General features: G+C 42.3%; 1 protein-coding gene across 1 annotated transcript in view; it reads left to right on the top strand.

Moving 5' to 3' along the window:
- Positions 1-24126, top strand: part of CHD7 (chromodomain helicase DNA binding protein 7) — a 105887-nt gene that overhangs the window by 66263 nt on the left and 15498 nt on the right. The window contains exons 7-18 of the mRNA XM_075270397.1: positions 3344-3399; positions 4958-5072; positions 8819-8902; positions 10739-10876; positions 10976-11097; positions 12522-12765; positions 13579-13755; positions 17239-17382; positions 17915-18176; positions 21824-22034; positions 22517-22712; positions 23758-23925. Of these exons, the coding sequence (XP_075126498.1) occupies positions 3344-3399; positions 4958-5072; positions 8819-8902; positions 10739-10876; positions 10976-11097; positions 12522-12765; positions 13579-13755; positions 17239-17382; positions 17915-18176; positions 21824-22034; positions 22517-22712; positions 23758-23925 (1917 nt within the window). The remainder of the gene's footprint in view (positions 1-3343; positions 3400-4957; positions 5073-8818; positions 8903-10738; positions 10877-10975; positions 11098-12521; positions 12766-13578; positions 13756-17238; positions 17383-17914; positions 18177-21823; positions 22035-22516; positions 22713-23757; positions 23926-24126) is intronic.

The following is a 24126-nucleotide window of genomic DNA, read 5'->3' as shown; positions in this document are numbered from 1 at the left end:
AAATGTGGGTTTTTTCTTGATATATATATATATATATATATATATATATATAACTATAACTTCCTAATCTGTATGTATTCCAGTAACTGGGAAAAATCCTTTGGAAAGTTTGTTGCTTCACAGTTCCCAATGATTCGATCATTATCCTCAAATTCCCTTTGTAACCTGTATAAACTATCCAGGAGGAAACAGGATGTCCCTGGAAAAGTCACTTGATCTAGCAAGGATATTCATGCTTCATGCACGAGGAGTTGCTTGCTCATGGGGACGGCTTCTGCCAACAGAATGTCTGTGTGTTGACGTGAAAAATAAAATTACATGGTAGTATTATCTTTTATGATGCATGTGCTTTTTGCGATACTCTTAGATTATGGTTGATAGAATGGTGTGACTGGTTTAGGAAGTGTAACTTGTGCCTTGTGTTGGGATCTGCTTCCCCATGGACTTTAAAGGGAAAGTGTCACATGGGAAAGGCAGTGTAATCCATGGGCAGTGTGTTATAAAGCAGGAGCTGAGACGATTGATGTATAGATATATGGGAAGGATTCAATATTACCCATCATTTAATCATTGAAATCTTTGCTCTTTCTATGTTGACAAAATTTATTTAACAATAATAGGTAATGCACCCAAAACTGTTGCAACAAAATAAATTAGAAAAGTGCACTAAAATGTAACTTTTTATAGTATTGATTAAAAGCTGACTGACCACTGATTAAAATGGTGAAAAAACATATGATGTGCTATTAGGAATTGTGTGTCTAAGTGGTACACGTCACAGTTAGCTTGTATATGGGTGTAGATCCGAGCGTCTCCTATACCTATTCTAATGGCTATGGTTGCCTAATGAAGCCAAGAAATTTGGGATAGCCCTCTTCATCGGAGTCTAACACCCTTGACACAGCACACACCTATACTGAGCTCTAAAATTACGGATCCAGCACTAAAGCAGTCACACAGTTCGCCAGGATAATGGTTCACTGGCCACAATCACACACACTTCCAAAACTAACACATACACTATAACCCACCTGACGCGTTTCTTCCAGTGGGTTACCGGTTCATCAGAGGCTGCTGCACCTATATTATGGCCTGCACAGTGTTACCCATCTCATGGGTTAACACTGAATTTAGCATGTACGCTCTATGTGTTGTGAGCGTCCTGGCCGGCTAGATACCACAGCCGGTATAGGCGGCCGCTCGGATCTACACCCATATACAAGCTAACTGTGACGTGTACCACTTAGACACACAATTCCTAATAGCCAATTATGTTTTTTTCACCATTTTAATCAGCGCTCAGTCAGCTCTTTCTATGTTGAGGAGTCAAGGAGGCGGTGCTATTAGTGAGTATATGCATAGTCACAGAGCGGAGGCCGTCGGATAGCTGTCAATCACTGATAGATCCGCCTTCATGACTTTTCAACATAGAGCAGGGGTTACAATGGAAAAATGACAAATTATTCTGAATCTAGTCTCATAAAACCATATAGAAATCTGCTGTATAAAATGCTGCTTGCAGAATGCACAGCATTTTCAACGATGGGTTCCTTTTTTATGAAAATTTCCTATAGTGTTATATATTTATATATTGGATTAAGGCTGGGTTCACATCTGCGTTGAAGTTTCTGTAGGAGACTCCGCTGCAGATTCTGCCTAAACCAGTCTTAGAGAAATGTCGCAAAGGGTTCCACATAAAACCAGCAGAAACCTGGCAGACCCCTTTTTATAGTCTATGGGGTCCACAGATAACCACTTTTTAAGCAGAGACAGGCTCTCCCTCTTTCAGGTTCCCACACGGACCTGAACAACAGAGACCTGAACGCTTGTGTGAACCTAGAGCAAGCAATTCATTACTAGATAAAGATAAACTCGCTCACATGGTTTATCTTACATCCATGTCATCCCATCTCACACTGCCATTGGCTAAAGGATATATCAATAACTGTATACTGCCCAGTAAGGATTACTGATATGTGACTAAACAAACAATTCGTGGCATGTAAAAAGGGAGTGATTGAATTGTGATTTCAATGTAACCAATAATTGCTGAATAAAAAAAATTAATATATATATATATATATATATATATATTCAAACACATGAAATTTGTTAAATTGATCTAAGAAATACAATGTTATGTTTCTCCTTGTTATAGCTATTTATATAGTTAGATTTAGAATCTTGTTGCTTTTTGCAGTTTGTGTCATGTAGTTGCAAATAACCCTACACATTATTGTAATAGAGAATATCAGAATTCTGAAACCTCTAAAATGATCTCATAATCCAGTAATAGTTTGTGTTACATGACATCTGTCGGAGTGCTTTACTCAGACTATAGAATATTGCGTGCATTGTCTTTTCATGTGCCCTATATGTTGTATGCATCTCTGCTGTTGCTCTTTGGCATGGTTTCGGATGGCGCCTGCGATCCATTTCTTTCGTCTTTTACGGCTGCATTTCCAGCGCCAGAGAGAATCCAGTGTAAAATGTAGTTTCGTTTTGCTGTTGAGCCATGACTCTTTCTAATATACGCAGGCTGACAGCATCTTTCCAGGAATTTTCTTACTCGCGTACACATTGGCTTCCTTCAGATTCATTCATCTCGAGTTAAAAACAGCTCAGGAGAAAGTGCAGACTCAGTCCTTCAACATCTCTTAAATGAATGTCTTAACTGGTATCTTAACCGCCGTGGCGAGAGCTTTGTATCAAATCCGACTCAATCATGCACTCGCTGATGTCTTAAGTGCGAACATGAAAGCAATATAAATTGTAGACCACAAGCGTTTTGTAGTCCGTGGTTAGCTTCCTCTCAACACACAAGCACACACCCTGTAGAAGCCAATTGTAAAAATGCAGTAAGACTGTCTTCAGCCAGCCAAAAATAATACATTTGGCATTAGGGAGTGCAGTTGCTAATTGGCTGCTGCCTGAGAAAATGGTACGCTTGGCGTCTACTTAACGCTGTGGGTTTGGCTGCCAGCCAGGTACAGGGTCAGGCTGTTGTGAATGAAAACGGCGTGTGGGGAGGGAGGAGTTAAAAATGATTCATGTCTCAGATATGACAATGCAGAATTGGACAGCTGTGTTTTCCCCAGAAACATTTGCTTTTTATTTCTAAGGATTTAATGGGTAATATGTGAGCGGACTGTATACGCCATGTGATAAACATTACTCCGTCTGAACACAGAGTCACGGAGTGCGGAGTCTGCCATCCAGACTACTACTAATAGTTTGATCCTAGCAGACAGACGTATGACTTGCAGCCCGCATTCCACATTGCAGACATCTTCCCATAACTGCAATTCACAAATGTCCTTTCCTTTCTTCTTCTCTCTTCTAGCTGGAGTCTGGGGAAGAAGTAGAAGTTGAAGAATTTTACGTGAAGTACAAGAACTTGTAAGTAAAAGTTATGACATACCTTTGCTTTCGTTGCTTCAGATTTTTTTCAGAGATAGGTGTGATGAAACATAACCCCAGGGCAGCAGAGAAAAAGCTCTTCAGTACGCGTAATCCTTTGAATCGAATCCAATGCAGCTATAAAAGGAAATCGCTTGGATGACAATTCCCCAATTTTAAGTTATTGGAGTGATCCAGTTGTACACCTGCAGAAAGTTACAAATTCTCTGAAATAGTGCTGGATCCCAGGCTGCTGTTTGTGGCAAACTGTACGGTGTAGGAGACCCACATATTGATAATATATCGCCTGTGTCTTCTGATAGGTTTGCCGGGCAAAGTCAAGGTGAACTATCTATTAAAGGTTTTATGGGGTGTTGTTTTTTTTGGTGGCGGGGAAGGAGTGGAATTTTCTGATGACATGATTGTGAGGCATTGGCTAGAATCACCAGTTATTCCCTCCTTGTTTCAGTGCCACCACTTTGGTCGTCTTTTTCGCCCGCCCGCACCGTATTCTGCTGCTGCAATGACGTTCCTGTATACTCTGCTTAGACCAGCAATTGGCTACAGTGGCTACGCAGAGTATATAGCACTTTGTCACGGCAGCCAAGAAAATAAAGCCTGGCAAGGGGATTAAATGGGTGACCTTAGGTGTTTTTGCTCTCTTACTGTTTCTCTCATTGGCCACATTTTTGAATGACACTTTAAACCACTTTAGACTAAGGCCCCACGTGGCGAGCCACAGCCAAAAAATGCTGCGGAAAACTTTATCTGCCGAATTTTTCAGAGAAAGACTTTCTGCCTCTATTATACATACATGAAAAATGCCAGCGTTTCCGTATGTATAATTTACAAGCTGCGATTTACAAAAATTTTAAATTTTTTGAAGTCGCGGCATGTCCACTGCGTTTTTTTTCCTGCAATGTGTGGATGGGATCAGCCAGGACTTTACAGGTAATATAAAACACAGTGTTTTCGCAATATGGGGCCCTGTCCTTAAGGATGAATCCATACGGATTGTAAATGCACTGCAGATGAGTAGCAGGCAATTGAAAGGCATTTTACATATCTCATCCACATGTTGGGGCCCTGTTGCGCAAAAAATCTGAGCATGCTGCCAATTTTCACATCCATAGCAAGTCAATTATTTCACTACTTTCAGTTTAGCAGCAGTGAAATCTGGTTGGTAAATGTGCATGTAACATATATATGGATTTTTTTCAAAATGTTCCAGGGAATGTGGTACCATAATTATGTACAGAAAGTGGAGCAAAAACTGTAATTTGAATATAAAAACAGAAATATATATATATATATATATATATATATATATATATATATATATATATATATATATATTCCTTATGCCAGACTATATTGGAAGGTTAAAGTACATACCCTACTTTATATGCAGTAGCCGTGTTAGCAGAATTTATTCTAGTTTATTGTGTTACATTCTTGGGTATTTATTCCATTTTGTATAGTCTCATAATCCATTCCTATGCAATGTTGGTGCCGCATATGTTGCTTTTACAAATTTCTATGTCTTGCATTCTCTTAGTTCATATTTGCACTGCCAATGGGCCACTGTGGAGGATCTTGAGAAAGACAAGAGGATTCACCAGAAAATAAAGCGTTTTCGCGCGAAGCAAGGCCAGAACAAGTTCCTCTCGGAGGTTAGTGTGCGTGTATGCATGTATATATGTTTATGAGCCTTGTGCTGTTAAGATTTCATTGTTGTAAACAGGAACTAGGTTGGCTTCCTGTAAGGATGTATAGTGAATTTTGTGCCATGAATGATTGTGGGATGTCCTGATCTCGTGATTGACGGCTCATCCCCCAAGAAGGATTGTTGCCGTTTTCACATAATTTGTAAATGGTTTACAATTGAACCTTCACCCTGAGGAATAATACGGGGGCTTCTCTGTAATTATTTTCCACGAGCAGGTGTTTAAGAAACCGCCGTTATCGCATTAGATTCCTATTTATTTGCAGTCTACACTGAATGTTTTGAGGAAAATCAATGCTCGTCTGATCGATCTTGTTTGATTTCAGTGCTCTTAAGGGCTGAATTATTTCCCAGTGCGCCGCCTTAAAGGGTTTAGCCTGTTTTCTTTGTAAGGTTCCACAGCCAGACGAATCCTAGCCATCATTTGTTGTCAAATTTTTACTCGCTGGTTAAGCAAAAGACCTAATGTCTGGCTTTGAGCGACTAAGCTTTTTGTGGGGTTTACAACAAAATTGCACAAAGGTACACAACGGCGGAGGTTTTTGACTGTGGTGTCTTTATGGTGATTTGACTGTGATTTATTGTGATTCCTTATTCTGTCTGAAAGCTAGGATATATACGTTGCAATGTATGTGCTTGTGTACATACATACTCAACCCTTAAGTACTAGACAGTATTTTGAATGCCGTCATAGTCCACTTTTTATCACCTTCTACTTCACTACCGTGAAGATGATTGCTGTGTATATAGTGACAAATGTTATGAGACCTCGTGCAAACAGGGCAGTCGGGACCGAAAAATCCTATTAGTAGATCGGTTGTATTTCCTGGTTCGAACCTAGTCAGGAAACAGGACTCCTAGCATCATAGGGATCTATAATGCTGGGAGTCCCCAGCCTCTTGTACTGTATATATTGTGGGCCGTGACGGTTCTGTTTTGCGGCCAGGGCTCACTGAAGTAAATTAATGAGTTCATGAAGGCACAGGCAGCACGCAGATGTCATCCATGTGTCATCCGTACCCTTTATCCTTGGAAATGGCACTGTCTTGTGTGCCTGTAGCCTAAAGCTGAGAGATATATGAACAAATCTTCTGTGTCTCAGATCTTTGGCCATGTCCCACCTTCGCTTCCTCACTGTCCTGTGTCTGGCTGTAAGACAACTGGCTGGAGTAGGAGCCTCCCTGCTGTGCCCTGACTGCAGTAGCCCTGCCCAGTGGATAAACCCACCCACCCACTATTCAGTCTCAGCAGGTTAACCCGTCTTCTCTGCAGTATTTCTACAAAGCTGTTGCTGCAGTTTGACAATGTTTCTTGCTTGTTTTTAGCATTCATTACTAGGCTTAGTGTTCCTTTAAAGGGGGTTGCCTGACTCCTAATAAATGATATGTCTTGGTTAAAGATCTAGTGTGTTTTAATAATAAATCCTCAATAGCCCATAATTAATTTTATTTGTCCTACAAGTCTTGACGAGCAGAAGGGTTAATGTGGGTGTTGTATGGGAGCCGGAGCCATTCATGCATATTCTGGTCATATCTCTCGCCGAGCTAATTATGCCGAGGATTGTGGCTGTCCTTCTCAGATTTGGACAATTACCCACATGGGACTAAGCTTCTGATCACCAATTTAATTTCACTTAGATCTGTATGCAGAGCTAGAGCAAGGGTCAAACGGATGAAAGTCTTCAATGTTTCCCTCTTGGTCGGCCCAAGAAGTATAATACTTAAGTTTAATAACGTTATAGGCCGGACCTTAAAATTAAGTTTGCTATGAGTGAAAAATCTAAAATTAGCCCAACAGTCTCCACGCTGTGAAGGCGCCATGAGACTCGTCATCCAGAATAATCCGTGACCTGAATGGATTAACTGCTATTAGATTTTTTTAATCATATTTTTACTAGATTTTTATTTTTTTTTAAGAATGTGTTGATAGCAATTGCACTACTGAATACAACAAAGATTGTATACAATGTGTAATTGGAGGTATTTAAAGGGACGTGCCCATCATGAAGGCCCTCTTCTAATAAAGTTTAACAAAATTAAAGAAGACTTCTCAGCCCTTCGCAAGCATTTATTAAATCAATACTCTGCCTTTTCATGGAACCCTGCTTTGAGCTGTTCCTTTTGATATTACTCCTGGAAACGTATAAATTAATAGGCAATGAGGCGTTTCCATTTACTTGGTCAATGGGATGTGTCTTTATGTAGTCTGACCCTGTCCCACTGAACCAGATTATTTCAGGTCGCACAATGTTGATAAGGGAGATACTAACCTCCATCAATTGTGTTTGTTCATACATTTCCAGGAGGAATAACAGTACCAGTACAACGCATAGCTGAAAGAAAAGATTTTCCAGCAGGATAACAATGTTATTATTATGCCACAGTTGACAGTTCTTAAAGGGGTTTCCTGTTCATGCAAGATAAGATGCAGATTGGTTGGGGTCCCCACTGATCAGGAGAACTTGGCACTTTTTCTCCATTCTCAACGGTAGTAGGATAGCATGGCCACTAGGGTTGAATGATCAGGAAAGATCGGATCCCGATAAGCGATCGAGCAAATTTCACGATCGGGATCGGCTGGAAAATGATCGAAAATCGGATTTTAAAAACGATCCTGAAATTTCAAAATCGGCTAAACCCTAAAAGTGACTTTTCCCATAGAGAAGCTTTGACTAGAGTTAAGCAATCGGGACCGGGAAAGATCTGATCCCGATCAGTAATTGAACAAATTTCATGATCAGGATCGGCTGGAAAATGATCGAAAATTGGATTTTAAAAACGGTCCTGAAATCTCAACCCCAATGGCCACCGCTCCATTTTAGTGAGAGTGCCGGAGATAGCTGATGTACAGCATTTGGTTATTTCTGGCACTCTCATGAAATAAATGGAGCCGTGAATTCTCTGCCCAACCAACGCTCCATTCAGTAGGGTCCTGAGCAAACAGGCTCTCACCAATCTCCCCATGGATAAGGATAACTTCCTATTTTGGGAAAACCCATTTAAAGAGCTGCCCACTCTTTTGGTTAACACGGTGAAATGTATAAATGTAAGATCATCCATCATTTTAGTCGCATAAACCTCCTTCTCACGGTTGCAACGCTTCTGTAAACTGCGAAATCATGTGACCATTACAATCCGCCATACAGCTTTGCAGCTGCACGAGTTAGTTTCCGGCAAAATCATTTTAACAACCAGCTAAGTGGCACTGCGGATTTTTGACGGCGCCACCCCATGTGGCCCTACTCTTAAAATCCAGCAGTTCCTCGCAGGGGATGTTATAATGCCACGCGTCTATTTTTATATACTGGCAAGAAAGCGGTTAACCCGACACCAGCACTTAAGCGGCTCTCTTGCAAGCTGTAGTTTTGGAGGAACGGTGCGAGCGATCAGCCCTCTTCGATTGCTCATTAGTGAATTGTAATTTCACACTTCATTTAAAATATTCTTCAACTTTCTCCTGCTGTAAAAGGTTTCACACAGTAATTAAGAGGCCCAGTTAACAAAGTCTGAGGAGTCTCTTACCCTCACGGGGAGCAATCCTGCTGAATTGTAGGATTTCAATTAGCATGTTTGAGGTTGTTGCTCGGATTTCCATGTTGCTGTGACCCTATCGGCACAAATGCGTCCTTGGTGGAGAAAGGTTTTCCCTTAGGAGCGCAGTAAATACGTCTCTGATTTTCCTGTTTGTCAACAGATTGAAGATGATCTGTTTAATCCTGACTATGTGGAAGTCGATCGGATCCTTGACGTCTCCAACAGCACAGATGAGAAGGGAGAGGTAAGTGGTTTTCTTGCTGAATGGCCGTCTTGTTTTATAAAGACCTGCTAGGGAATATAGATCGTGAGCCCTTTATGGGACAGTGACCGACCGTGTTTGTAAAGCGCTGTGGAATAGGCTGATGCTATAGAAGTAGAAGAAATAAAACTAATATTTACATACATTACATACACTACATTTGTGATGTTTGTACCACAATTTTTACTTTTTAATATGAGAGAAATGTGAAAATGTAAGAACATACTGATATAAGATATCGGCAGAGAAAACTTTTATATTAGACCACCTCTCCTGATCCAAAAGATGGATGGTATAATTTGAGGTCAGCACCAGTACAGCCCCTTTTATTTCCTGGCAGATCCTGACACCATTTGTGTCCTATCGTGTTCTCACCTTGGGCTGTGTGTCGCTTTGGGCAGCGGTTTTTTTTGTATACCCTTGCCTTAGTTGCTAAGATATCGCTGTTCACGTCAATATGCAAATGGACACTCTGAAATAAAAAGGCTGATGCCATTGCCCCAAAGAGGCAAGCACCAATGTTCTCATTGCACCAAGAACTTATTTTGCATATTGACAAAAACAGCAATATCTTGGTAACGGAGGTATCGGTTCAGAAGGAGAAAACACTGTTAGGGTGGGTTCACACCTGCTACCGGTCTCCGCTTTGCAGGTTTCCGTCTTCTGCCCGAGAAACTAGACAGGAGATGGAAACCGGCAGTCAGTTTTAAAACCCGTTCATCCCATGGGTTTGCAGAGCGACCGCCTATGAGCGTTTTGTGCCTGTCTGCGGCAAAACCATTTTTTTTTTTTTTTAACCGGACACAAAGTCGGACATGCAGGATTTTGTGTCCGGTTAAAAATAAAACCGTTTCACTGCAGAGAGTCTCCTGAAACCCACAAAGCGGAGACTGGGTGCAGGTGTGAACCTGTCCTTAGGTTAGGGTCACCTGAATCTAGCTATCTAACAGTGTTTTCTTCTTGTGAATCAGTGCCTCCATTGCCGAGATATTGCGGTTTTTGCCAATATGCAAATAAGCTCTTGGTGCAATGAGAACGTCGCTGCTTAACTCTTTGGAGCAATGAGGGTGTTGCCATTGCTCCAAAGAGCTCATTTACATATTGGCATGGACAGCAATATCTTAGCAACTGCTGAAGGCAGAGCTTTGAGCTGCCCAGCTTAGGGTAGCTGCACACGACCATGCTTCACCCGTGAAATTCTGTCCGTGTGTTAGCCAGATTTACCGACTTGAACTTCATGCTGGGAGTGGGAGTCTTAGCAGTATAGTTAGTTATCTATGATGGTAGGAGTCCCTGCCTCCCAGCAATATACTGTCCCCTAGTGTAATTGGTACAGGATACTATGTTGCTGGTAGGCAGGGACTCCTACCATCAAAGATACCTAGGATGCTAGGAGCCCCACTCACAACATGAAGTTCAAGCCGATAAATCTGGCTAACACACGGACTGAGTTTCACGGGTTAAACATGCTCGTGTGCAGCTAGCCTTACTTTTCCCAGTAGCCGTAGCTTTTGTTATGTCTTAGGTAAGCTGTTTCCATGAACTTTAATGTCTGCCGGTGCTTTTGGAAAAAATTGCAGCAGTTCCAAAGCAATATGAGCTAATGTTTTTGCACATCCATATGAGAACATAAGTATCGGTTTCTCTGGATTTGCAGAATGGCTGTGCTTTTGAAAATAGAGCTGTCCAAAAAGGAGAGGAAAGAGCTGTCTGTATTTTTTTTCCATCATAAAGGATACAATTGTCATGTAAATTTTCCTTTTCTTTCTTACTTTTTTTTTTTTTTTTTTTTTATAACAATCCTTCTGTCTCCTGAAGCCGATGACTCATTACTTGGTGAAGTGGTGTTCCCTTCCATATGAGGACAGTACATGGGAACTGAAGCAGGACTTGGATCCAGCAAAGATTGAAGAATTTGAGAAACTCCAGAGCAGGGAGCCAGAAACAGAACGCGTGGTAAGAATTGGCACAGCCGAGCAGTGTTTTTATTTGAAAATAGCTCAGTTATGTGGTCTTTCGGAAAACCACTAATGGGATTTACTGCATTTGAAACAGGAGCGACCTCCTGCCGACGAGTGGAAGAAATCGGAGAGTTCCAGGGAGTATAAAAACAATAACAGTCTCAGGGAATACCAGTTGGAGGGAGTGAACTGGCTGCTGTTCAATTGGTACAACACGTAAGTATTTTTCCCACTCTTCCAGCAGTAGCTTTACTAAACTTTAATGGCTTTGTTTCATGGCACAGTTTAACCTTACAGATTTTATTGGCATCTTAGGACTAGAGTTTATACTCTATAAAAAAAAAAATGTGGAAAACCATATTTTACTGCGCTCAGATCTTTTATAAGCTCCGGCTTTCTGCAAATGCAGGAAAATATTTAGAGGCGGCATTATTCTCATCTGCCGATATTAACCCCTTCTGACGACGGCTGTCTGTATCGTGTATAGGCGGAGGATCTTTATGGTCGCGTTAATCAGCCGAACGCACGGCAGCTGCACCGCCAAACTTGTCAGGAATCCCCCAGCCTGTAAACAGGCATGTGATGGGAATGTTCTGCTGCATTCAGAAACACTGAATCATAGCAACACGACATCATTGCTGGTTTTACTCGTACGTCACACATGCTCTGTTCCAGCTGCTGGAGGATGAGGCATTCTTTCCAAGTTGGAAGGAAAGTTTGCCCACTCCTACCATACAGTAATAAATTGGGTTGTAATAGACGTGTGGTGTGTGACTAGTTCCTGGAACCGTGTGCTTTTATTTGCTTTTTTTTCTTTTTTTTTAATTTTTGCTCTGAGCATTATGGGAAATATAGTTCAGCAACAGCTGGAGTCCTAAAGCTTGGTAAATGGCCTGAGCAAGTCAAATATTTTATGCTTTCAATTATGTGGCACTAATACGAATATAAATGTCAGATTGTTTATGGCATGCTTGGTTTTCTAGAGATCAAAATTATCTTAAAGGGGCGGTAGAATATCCTGTAAATGAAAAGTACTGCACTCTTCCTTACCATATGGGCATTGACACGAAACGTGATCAGGCAGTTTGTGTTCATAAGACAATACCATACATTCATAGAGGATTTTACAAGATTGAAAGGTATTACCTATCTGCAGAATGGAGCCTGAATGGTGGCGTCCAACAAGTGGGATGTCCATTGATCTTAAGAATTGGGGTTACGTGTCCTCTGTTTGAATGATGCTCCGGTCGGACTTGTGCACTGCCATTCCATTCAAACAATATGGGACTGTTGGATGTAGTCGGATGTTATATTTTGCTGCCTTTGACGGTCTCATAGACTTTAAATGGAGCAGCAATGTGCATGGTTGACCCCTGCGCAGTTTAAATGGTGGACACAGGACCGCTTTTCTCATGATCAGTCAGACCTCCAGCGATCAGGTATTAATTTTGCAGTCTTAAGTAAACCCCTTAAGGTCCTAGTTTGTGTTGGATTGTGCCCTTTATGTATTTAATTATATATTTTACTTCAATACCACAATAATCTAGGTATGTACAGCTATGAATATCGGTAGGAAATCCACTAATCATAATATGACAGTATTGCTAATTGACAATTTTCCTTTGGTCTTCTTTCCTTAGACGAAATTGCATCTTGGCTGATGAAATGGGCTTGGGTAAAACCATCCAGTCGATCACTTTCTTGTACGAGATCTACTTAAAGGGTATCCATGGCCCGTTCTTGGTCATTGCTCCACTCTCTACAATCCCAAATTGGGAGAGAGAATTTCGCACATGGACAGAGCTGAATGTGGTAGTTTATCATGGAAGCCAAGCAAGCAGGAAAACCATACAAGTGTATGAAATGTACTTTAAAGATGCACAGGTGGGTAGACCCATATTTTTCCCCCCATTTTTTCTTTCTTTATGTAATTCAGACCAGAAGCCACTTGCATGTTATTAATAACCTACTGGATTTCATCACTCTCTCCATTCTATGCTTTCTTTTACCTTTTGTTAAATGTTACCCATACACATTTCCACTCTATTGAAGATTGAAAGGACTTGGATGATAATGGTAGGATCGCGTACAGACTAAACTGGCTTTGTCTCTACAAGGTCACATATTGGTATAACAAAAGCCATAAGAGAGACAACATTCACATCAATAGTAGATTATACTGCTTCCCAGACAATGACTCTCATAGCGGTGGTGAAAAGAGCCACAATTTGTGCTCCAGAAATAAGTAGAGACATGGACCTTGCTGTTGTAAATTAATGCCCTGGCCTTGAATATTTTTAGAATGGCCGATTATTAGAAAGCCCATGTGCTTGTATTTTTAGCATTCTCCCGCTCGCTGTATTTCGAGCTTCCTAGTCGGTCCTTTTGAATTACTTGATGTGTAACTTTCCAGCTGTTCCCAAACTACAGCCGCCACCTTGCCCGGGCTCTCTGCTGGTTGCTTAGAGTTAAGAGGCAGCTGGAAAGTAGCAATTTACTTGAAACTGACTTATCCACAACTTCTAATTTTACTGCAGGTGGTTAGAAACCATACTTTAGAAATGACTTGTATTTTCAAGACTGTGAATTATCCCGCACCAGACGATTATTTCTGTGCAGCATATTGGGAAAAGTCTGTACATATATTTTCGATCCTGACAAGAACTTTCTTCTTTGTATTTCCATTTCTAATACCAGGGCCGAGCAATAAAGAATGCCTACCGGTTCCACGCCATCATCACAACATTCGAAATGATTCTGACAGACTGCCCTGAGCTCCGAAACATTCACTGGCGCTGTGTAGTTATCGACGAGGCTCACCGGCTGAAGAATAGGAACTGCAAGCTTTTGGAAGGGCTAAAGATGATGGATCTGGTGAGCACTTCATTCCTTTAAGGTGGCTTCTTCGCGGTAGGGTTTTACTTTACCAAGTAGGTGCAAAAAATACAGGGGTGCACAGAATGGATAAATATATTTGACCTCTTATGTGTCATGGAGGTCTCGTAAGATCTTATAAGGTGGAGGGATTCAAGTTCCTTGGGAGGTTTAATTGGTTTAATGGTTTATACGCTACCAAGTAGGTGCGATGTGCGCTGGTTTTCCGGCAGGTAACACATAAATACATACATACACAAAAAAATATATATATATATATATAATATATAATATATAATATATATTTGGACTATAAGACGCACTTTTTTCCCAAAAAATTTTTGGGGAAAAGAAGGGTGCGTCTTATAGTCTGAAGGTGGCGCCTGGAATCCGCTGTAATAGAGAGACGGAAGCCGGCAAGTGATAGACACCATTACAGGTGCCGGGGCCTGAGACATCGCTGCGCTTCTATGCCCTGCATGAAGCCAGCAGCAGCAGAGGCTCCTCCGTGCTCCCGCCGCTGGCTTCATGCAGGGCAGAGGATCGTAGCGATGTCTCAGGCCCCGGCGTCTATCCCTCCCCGGCATCCGCCTCTCTAGTACAGCGGATGCCGGGTCAGTATCGGTGGCCTCTTCTCCCCCGGGGCCGGTCCCCACTGGCCCCGTACCTGTGACGTTGCAGGCCGGCTCCTGCGCGGCGATATCGCAGGAGCCGACCTGTTCGGGTGACAGCCGGGAGCCTAATGAGGCTCCCCGGCCTGTCACGGCTATATTAGTATTGCGGCTGGTCTCTATGACCAGCCGTAATACTAATAGACAGAATGGCCCATAGACGGCAATACAGTTGTATTGCCGTCTATGGGACTTGCGATCAAGTGACCGCAGGTTCAAGCCCCCGGGGGGGGGGGAATAAAATAGTAAAAAAAAAAAAAAAAAAAAAAAAAAAAAAAGCTTTAAAAATATGAAATAAATAAAAGTTCTAAATCACCTCCTGTTTTTTTTTTTTTTCAATACAAGGTGATCTAAGCAATAGATATCCCCCAAAATGGTATAACTAAAAATTACAGCTGGCCCCGCAAAAAAAACGCTCTATGCATCCCCGTACAGCTGCAGGGTCACCTGTCAATGTGGCCTTGCAGCTGTTGCAAAACTACAACTCCCATATATTAAATATTTTACCAGTTTTTGCTTCAAAATTTTTTTTCCCTATTTTCCTCCTCTAAAACCTAGGTGCGTTTTATAGTCCAGTGTGTCTTATAGTCCGAAAAATACGGTGTGTGTATATATATATATATATATATATATATATATATATATATATATATACCGTATTTTACGGACTATAAGGCGCACTGGACTATAAGCCGCATTGCCCATGAGCGCCTTATAGTCCGTCTCGGTTCATATATAAGGCGCACCGGACTATAAGCCGCAGTCCGGTGCGCATTATATCTTATTGAAAGCGGCGGCAGGCAGACTTTGCCAGCGGCCGCTTAACCCCCCGCGTGTCAGCCGCTTCTATTGGAAGCGCTCGGCAGGCGAGGAGGGGCTCTATCAGCAAAATCATGCTGATAGAGCCCAACCGTAAACGTTAGGTTAAACTACCCCCCCCCCCCCCCCCCCCCGTTTTAAAATAAAAGCCTGAAACAGAATGTGAAACTTACCGAGCGGTGTAGGGTGGGCGGGCGTTCAGGCCTCCTCTTCCTCCGATGTTCCGTCCTCCTCCGGCGCCCGCAAGCTGATAATGGCCAGGGCACATGCGCAGTAGAAGCATTATGATATTGCGCATGCGCCCCGGCCATTATCAGCGAGCGCCGGAGGAGAAGGACGGAACATCGGAGGCAGAGGAGGCCTGAATGCCCGCCCGCCCGCCCTGCACCGCTGGGTAAGTTTCACGTTCTGTTTCAGGCCGGCGTGACAGCAGGGCTGCCGGACACTTCCTATTCATTTCTATGGGAGCCGACATGCGAGCGCTCCCCATAGAAATGAATGGACTGCTTTTTTCCATTCATTTCTATAGGGAGCGCTCGCATGCCGGCTCCCATAGAAATGAATGGGAAGTGTCTGTCCATTCATTTCTATGGGGAGCGCTCGCATGCCTGCTCCCATAGAAATGAATAGGAAGTGTCCGGCAGCCCTGCTGTAACGCCGGCGTGTACGGCTGTGATACACGCCGGCGTTCGGTAGTGTGAATGCGCCTTACGGTGCCTTTTATGTATGTATGGAAGCGGCACGCAGTCTTTGCCGCCGCTTCCATCCATATATAAGCCGCGCCGGACTATAAGCCGCACTTACGATTTCTGAGGAAATCGTAGGTTTTTATGTGCGGCTTATAGTCCGGAAAATACGGTGTATATATATATATATGTATATATATATATATATATATATGTATATATATATATATATATATATATATATATATATATATATATATATATATAGCACTGTGGGTTAAAAAAAAACAAAACTTAAGAAGTTGTTCTCCTCTTACTGATCCCCTGCCACTCCCATTTTGATGTTGCCTGGGTATCCCATGGGACTCTTCTTTCTGGTCTCTCGTAACCCGCTCACGGGCTCAGGCAGTCCACCACTGCAACCAGACACGTTGAGCGTCATTTCCTGTGCGTCTATAGGTACCCAGAAGTAGAGGCCAACATGTAACCCTGGCAGCATCAGAATGAGAGGGCAAAGGAATCATCAAGTATTGCGTCTCTTATTTATTTAATCCCTGTCAGAGCTTTTTTTTAAAGAAATTTTACTTTATCCTCTATATCTCCATGTAACTTTTTGATATTCCTCTGAATACCACTGTCGAGATTTCTGCTGCATCAGTCATTTATAGAAGAGCATCTTGTAAGTTAGTGACAGGAGGTGCCACGTGTGACTGCTGAATCAGCACTGCCGGGCTCTAGGGTTAAAGTTATAACCAGCATCTGTTCTCAAGTATTAGACTGGGGAAAAATGTCTTTTTCCTACCATATATTTGTGGATTTGGATTCAGAACGGCATTGAGGGTTACAGCAGACAGAAGTAGCTTGTGGCTGCTCAGCTATTAAACCTCACCTCCCAGCTGGCTCCACTCTGTGCTGGCCTGAGAGTAACATGTTCTTCTCATTTATCTGGCTTTCTGTTTTTATCAGTAGAACAAATCCAGAATTACACGGCAAATCACATACATATAAGTTATAATGTCCTTAGACATGTACGACGGGATTGCAGCTATTTGCTTATGCAGTGGTCTTTTATTTTGCACCCTTTATGTCCGCTGTGGACTGGTAATCCAAGGCTTGTTGTGTTATAAATCTGCGTTCATTTTATCGTCTGCATCTTTTTATTTTCGTATAACTCGCCTGTAAACTGGAACGGTTAACCGTAGACTTTACCGCACAAAACATGACAAAGTCCAGTGAAAATTGCTGCTTTGTGTTGTGAAGTAGCGGCAGCTTCTCGCGCCCTCATCTTCCCCTCGCTGTGCTTTCAGGAACACAAAGTGCTGCTAACAGGGACCCCTTTACAAAACACTGTGGAGGAGCTTTTCAGCCTGCTGAATTTCCTAGAACCAGAACGCTTCCCTTCAGAGAGCAACTTCATGCAAGAGTTCGGCGATCTGAAAACTGAGGAACAGGTATGTCACGAGGCGGTTATTCTTAAAGAAGCACTCTGGGTTTTCTTCCTTGTATTCCGACTGTCTTGGAGTCAGGTGGGCAGACTGCTGGTCATGTGATCAGACGGAGGACCTGAACTGAACTCCAGAATATCGGTTAACCCATTTGCTGCACCACATTATCCTTCATGTACCTCAGAAAAGGGAGCTGCCTTAAAAAAAACATGAAATCACCTCTTTTAAGTGCCCATACACCATAAAAAGTTTTTTAGCCAACAGCTACTTCTCCAACTCCCCCACACACTTGCATGCTTGGTCATTTCTGAAAAAAATTCTCAGTAAAACCATCAGTTTGGTGGTGTTTGATGTCCCAAGGGTATAAAGGATGGGGAGACTCTGGAAGCCTAACGTTCTAGACTAATCCCACCGAAATCGTCATTTTCTGACAACTTTTCTTCTTATGTATGTAACTTGCCAAGGTAACAATTTATAGATTAAAAATAAAAAATTCAAGAAAATTTCAAGATATTGAACTTTTCTCTCTAATCACTAGGTACAAAAACTGCAAGGTATTTTGAAACCAATGATGTTAAGACGTCTTAAAGAAGATGTCGAGAAGAATTTGGCCCCTAAAGAAGAAACGATTATTGAAGTAGAACTGACAAACATCCAGAAGAAATATTACAGAGCCATTCTGGAGAAAAACTTTGCCTTCCTTTCCAAAGGAGGGGGTGGTGGACATGCGAATGTTCCCAATCTTCTAAACACTATGATGGAGCTGAGGAAATGCTGCAACCATCCCTACCTTATTAATGGTGAGTGCCTGGCGACATTGGTTACCCATTATTAGTGGTGGTGGCATTTTTGTTTGTGGTGGTTGGTTGTTGGCTTAAGTTTTTAACATGGTGGATATTGAACTATGGCTTAGCATAAGAAATATGATTAAAATTTGCTTAAATAACCCGCATGCATTCCCAATTTTATAGCCAATGGGAATGTTCCCTTGCAAAGTCAACTTTTTGCTGGAGATGTGGGAAGCCGAACCCCGGAAAAGTATTTCCCTTTAAATATCACTTTTTTGTGGATGACTTTAACAAACTTTTCTCCCAAATAACCGTTTACAACCAATGACTTTTAAGTCTTGTTCCTTTGCCAATGACTTTTTCCCCCCTCTTGCTAATATAAGGTGAATACGTGTATAGATGGGCTCATTAATTCCTGCTTTAGCTGACTAAGCGTCCCTGTAATGGCAGAGCTTGACTTTGATGCACAAGAAGGATGCAGATCTTAACATCCTCGGCAAAGGCACAACATTACCTGTTGTGGTTACTAAAGCAAGATCTGCATAGACTCTTATTCTGAATCGTGTATTTCTATTTATATTCAGAGCTGAGCAAAAGTTTCAGGTGGGAGAAAATGCTGAAAAGTAAAATAAAAAATGTTAAATTGTATATAAATATAGAAATGTTAATAGTTTATTTTTGGTAATTAACAAAATGAAGTGAATGGACAAAATTGAAATCTAAATGACATTAATATTTGGTGTGACCGCCCTTTGGAGGAGGAGTTCTGGAAATGATGATACGGCCCCCGCAGAGCCCTGATCTCGGCATCATCCAGTCTGTCTCGGATACATGAAGACATAGAAGGATTGGAGCAAATCTACATCCACAGAAGATCTGTTCTCCAAGATGTTTGGAACCTTGCTGCTGAGTTCCGTCAAAAACTGCTTGCAAGTACCGAGAGGAACTAATACAAGGCAGAGGGCGGTCTCACCATATATTGATGGGATTAGATTTCTCTTCTATTTTGCACAGTACTGCCCATACTTTTTAATATGTTTTACATTGAATCATCCCTTAACAAAGTTACATATAACCAAATGCCCAAACCTTGCCTTACTTCCCCCATTGTTTACCCATCACACCCCAATCTCTTGAGGAAGGAAATGACCTAGTGAAATATATTACATTTTTATATAAGTATATGTAACTAAGCTGTCACAATGGATGATGTTGTCCGATGTGCAGATTTGTATATAGTTTTGTGGGAAAAGTTCATTTTTGGCTTAGGAGTCCAGTGGGCGGGTCTACTTAGTGATTAACAGCTATTTCTGGGCACACACTAGTGATCTGGGATTATGAAAGACAAGTGATACTGAATCTCCTCACACAAAGCTATACCTGTGTGACAATCGGCCCAGCTGCGCCTGCTCATTCCTCTTATGCTGGCTGACTGGTATTCGTGCCAGTTTGCTATGTAGGAAGATATGTACCGTGGGCTTTGTAGCTTCTTTACAGTAAATAAGTGCATTGTATTGTGCATGCTGTGATGTTTCAATAGATAGAAAAGCCTAATGAGACTGAAAGAGCCCTTTGTATTTAGAGGGGGAATGTAGGTGGCTGTCTCTTTAAGAGCGCATCTGCATTTTCACCTAACCCCCTCATAAAACTGTTTGCAAATTATATTTAATTACAACCTGGTAACCTGCAGTGATTGATGTGCGGCGTCCTCCAGCCCCCTATTTCCTTTTCCCTCAGGCGATGACTCTCACTCACAATAACATTTTTAGACAAGGCTGTCACTCGTGGGGGCGGATTTCATCCTGGGCAGTTTGCCCCAGGCCCCTTGCTGCTGACTCAGTCAGGAGCTGCATGTGCCGTCTGTTTGGATGTTGTTTGCTGGCTTGCGCTTTCCTCCGGGCCCCGCTTGCATTTTCTGCCCTTGGTCTGCGAGCCCTCCTCCCCTTTAGCATTTATGATCCGACTTGCCTTTCTAGTAGGTTTCTGGTTTGTCAGACCGATGGCCAACTAATTCTCGTCACATCCTGTTTCCAGACTCATCAATCAATTAGCGCGCAGAATGTTCTCGCTTCATCAGGAATTTTCTGCTGGCTAAGCGGTGTGCGGGGGGCATTAGTTGTGCCATGGAAGAGTTAACAGATCTCCAGGATTTCTACCGTTTCTGATACATATCTGCCTCATTTACAGATTAGTGTTGTCGTAAATTCAGGCCACGTATCTCCGATCTACTTTGAGGGCACTCCATGAGACATAATTGCCATCTTTACTTAAAGTGTACCTCTTTGTGCTACTCTTGACGGAAAAAAAAACCGAATGGACCTGTATGGATTGATTGTATGCTCATGTTTTCTCGACCGCAATAATCTCATGTTGGCACAGCAGCGCCTGTTAGTTAAAGGATATCTTTTTTTTTTGAGTTCCCTCCAGCGATAAATGATATCAACCAATATAATGAACTTTGGGCATACCAGATTCTCCCGTCAATGGCTGGTGTCTCGTAAAATGATGCACAGCACTTGTGAGACAGGTGCTTGCAATTACATCGGGGTACCCAGGGGAGTCTCCATCCCCGCTGACCATTAGATGCTAAAAAAAACCTTTTTAAGAGCACCAATATTCCTTTAAGAGGACCTTTCACCACCTCCATCAGTACCAGCTCATGTATCCTTCAGTAGGTACTGTTCTACTGGTTCTAAGACAGTTGGAATTTTTTTCTCTATCCCCCACCATTCCTGAGCAATCAGAGAAGTTAGATTCAGCACATTCATGCTCTATTTTGTCAGGTAGGCGGCCCCTATCATTAAGCACCAGCCCAGGACCACCCACCTGACAGTGGAGAAAATAATAGTGCTGAAACTAAGAGAAATGATTGCTTGGCAATGGTAGGAGCTACAGAAATAATTCCAATTGTGCCGGAATCAGTGGGGTGGCGCGTATTGAAGTAGGTGGAATTGGTGGAGGTAGGGAGGTGGTTACTTTGAGGGCCTTTTATACAAGGCCAATATAATTGGCTAAACTAGTATTTGTAGGATGCCAGTCAATGACCTGTGTAAGGGTGCCCGTACATGGGGTGTCCCAGCTGCTTGAGCTATACATTAACTGCGGAGACACACCAATACTGTCACACTTAAAGCAATGGCACGTACAGATGCCATCTGGCAATTAGTGGTTAGCTCATATGCCTGTTAATTGCTGGGTGGCACCTGTACCTAATATTGCATTAAATATGACAGTACAGGTGTGCCCGGGCAATTAACACATGGCGCATGCAGTGGGGATGCACCATATAGGGATGCCCTAAGCGACCCAACGATTTGCTGCCAGTCAGTCATTTATTGGCTCATCACATCTTTTATCAGTAGTATATGTGTATGTGTGAACTGGTATGTACAGCTGACAATGTGCAATGATAAGGGGACAGGACTGCCATGTTATAGCGATCATTCATCCCCATACACTTGTCCCATTATTATAATGCCAATTCTTTACTCATTCTAGGCAGAAATCTCCCCCATAAACGGTTTTAGCCATTTTCATTCTAAATGCAAATACCGATAGTCTGTCATTTCTGCAATTTGGATGGATAGCTTAGAATTTCCACTACTGAAGTTTTGCGCATTCCACACTCCCATTTACCTTCCATCTCTAAACCTCCACAGGTGCTGAAGAGAAAATTTTGGAAGAGTTTAAAGAAGCGCACAATGGTGACCTTCCAGATTTTCCGCTCCAGGCTATGATCCAGGCCGCTGGCAAACTAGTTCTGATTGACAAGCTGCTGCCAAAACTGAAGGCTGGTGGCCACAGGGTGCTCATCTTCTCCCAGATGGTGCGTTGCTTGGACATTCTGGAAGACTACCTCATCCAACGCAGGTGAATACATGTGAAACGCGTGGTCTGTTTGCAAATTTGTCGCTTCGGTTGTGTGACTAGGAGAAAGTTGCTGTCTCTGTGTGTGTGGTTGCGCTCATCATTGTCTCTTCCATATTTTATTTCTCTTCTGGTGACTCGAATTAGGACGTAGACTTTGAGCCATATGGCTTTAAAATGAAAAGCAAACTAGGTTTACTGTCTGTTTCATATCACCAACATTTATTGATTGAGATTGAATTCCCAGAGCAGGCTCCGATTCATCCTGAATGGCAAATGTGACTTGTAGCAGCAGGGCTAGACTCACCGCAGTGCTGCCGAGCAGGCAGGCACCAGGCAGGCAAGCGGCAGCCCTCATTTCAATTCCGTTCACAAGTTTGTAGTTGAAATACATCAACCTTTTCAAGGAGGATGCTGTTGGCGTTTGTTTTAAGTAAATAGAATAAATTGAAGTACCGGTCCTGATAATAACCCTGCTTTTTCAGATACCCATATGAGAGAATTGATGGCAGAGTGAGAGGCAACCTGCGTCAGGCTGCTATTGACAGATTCTCCAAGCCTGATTCTGATAGGTTTGTGTTCCTGCTGTGTACAAGGGCAGGAGGTCTGGGCATTAATTTAACTGCTGCTGATACTTGCATTATCTTTGATTCGGACTGGAACCCCCAGAATGACCTTCAGGTAAGACTTGTTGTTTTTCTGTAGAGTTAGTCATCTTCCCGAAGCGTACAATAGATGCCTATTTGTATGGGCGGAAGTTTTGGGTGATGGGTTTAACTTGGCTCATGTAAATCTTACCTAAATTGTTCTGTCTATTGGATTGTAAAGCAACCATAGTGGTCTTTAATTTTAACAGAGTCACGACTGCTATGGTGGATCTGTTTGCAAATGATACTGCTGAATTTGATGGATCCCATTGACATTTTAGTAAGGTTTCTGTATTTTTAATGTCAAGAATGTCATTGTATATTGCACTTTTCTTGCTGTCAAAAATACAGAACAAGACAATGTGTAGCCCCTTGGAATCTCCTGATTGCAGACATGTGCAGATCACAGGGCCTTGTTCACATGTCAGTGATTGCAAGCCAAAGCCAGGAGTGGGTGAAGAGCAAGTGCAAATCTTATACCTTATCTCTGCACAGTCTCCATTCTTGGTTTTGGCTCACAATCGCTGACCAAAACACAAACATGTGAATAAAGCCCAAGACTGGGTACACAGCTCAGATTAACTGAACACTCAATCGGCTGACAGTTCCCTGTGGACTTGCCCATACACATGCACACTTGGGTTGACCAAGCATATGTATGTTCAGAATTGGGAGAGGGGAGAGAGCTGCTGTCAGAATCTAACAGCAGCTTCTCTTCTTCTATAAACAAAAGGATTGAGTAGGCTGAAACTCAATTGTTGTCAGTCTTTAACCCCAACACTTGCCATGAGAGATTCGGGAGGCCCCACACACGTTATGTTGTCTGTTATTTAATACCATTTATCTGGTATGTATGTTCAGTTTTAGCCTTAATGCCTATAAAAGAGCTTTCCAACTTATATAACTATTAGACATTTTGGCAGATTTCTTCAGCTGAGGAAGTAAATCTTCTAGTCTGACTTATATATGGTAGTACAGTGTTACTTTCCTGACCCGCGACCTGCTTTAAACAATACTATAGAGGGTCATAAATAACTTCCAGGGTACAGGCAGATCCTGACTTTTTTGTTTGTCTTTAGGCACAGGCACGGTGCCACCGCATTGGGCAAAGTAAATCCGTGAAAATCTATCGGCTGATCACAAGGAATTCCTACGAGCGGGAAATGTTTGATAAGGCCAGCCTTAAACTTGGCTTAGACAAGGCTGTACTGCAATCCATGAGCGGAAGGGAGAATGCCACAAATGGGGTAAGCCTATCTCCAATCATCCTCCATGACATCACCACAGGAACTTGACACTGTCTCCGGTTAGAATATATCAAACACTACAAAATAAACATACTCTGTTGTATATAGTCAATACGAATGCATGTGATGTATTATATGAGAAGAGCTGAGAAACCCATGTGCAGAATAGCTGGTACCACAAAGGCCTTACAAACACTAGAA

This window comes from Leptodactylus fuscus, chromosome 4, assembly GCF_031893055.1.
Source record: "Leptodactylus fuscus isolate aLepFus1 chromosome 4, aLepFus1.hap2, whole genome shotgun sequence".
NCBI lineage: Eukaryota > Metazoa > Chordata > Amphibia > Anura > Leptodactylidae > Leptodactylus > Leptodactylus fuscus.
Note: the sequence above shows the minus strand (reverse complement) of the source record. Positions and strands in the feature narration are given on the sequence as shown.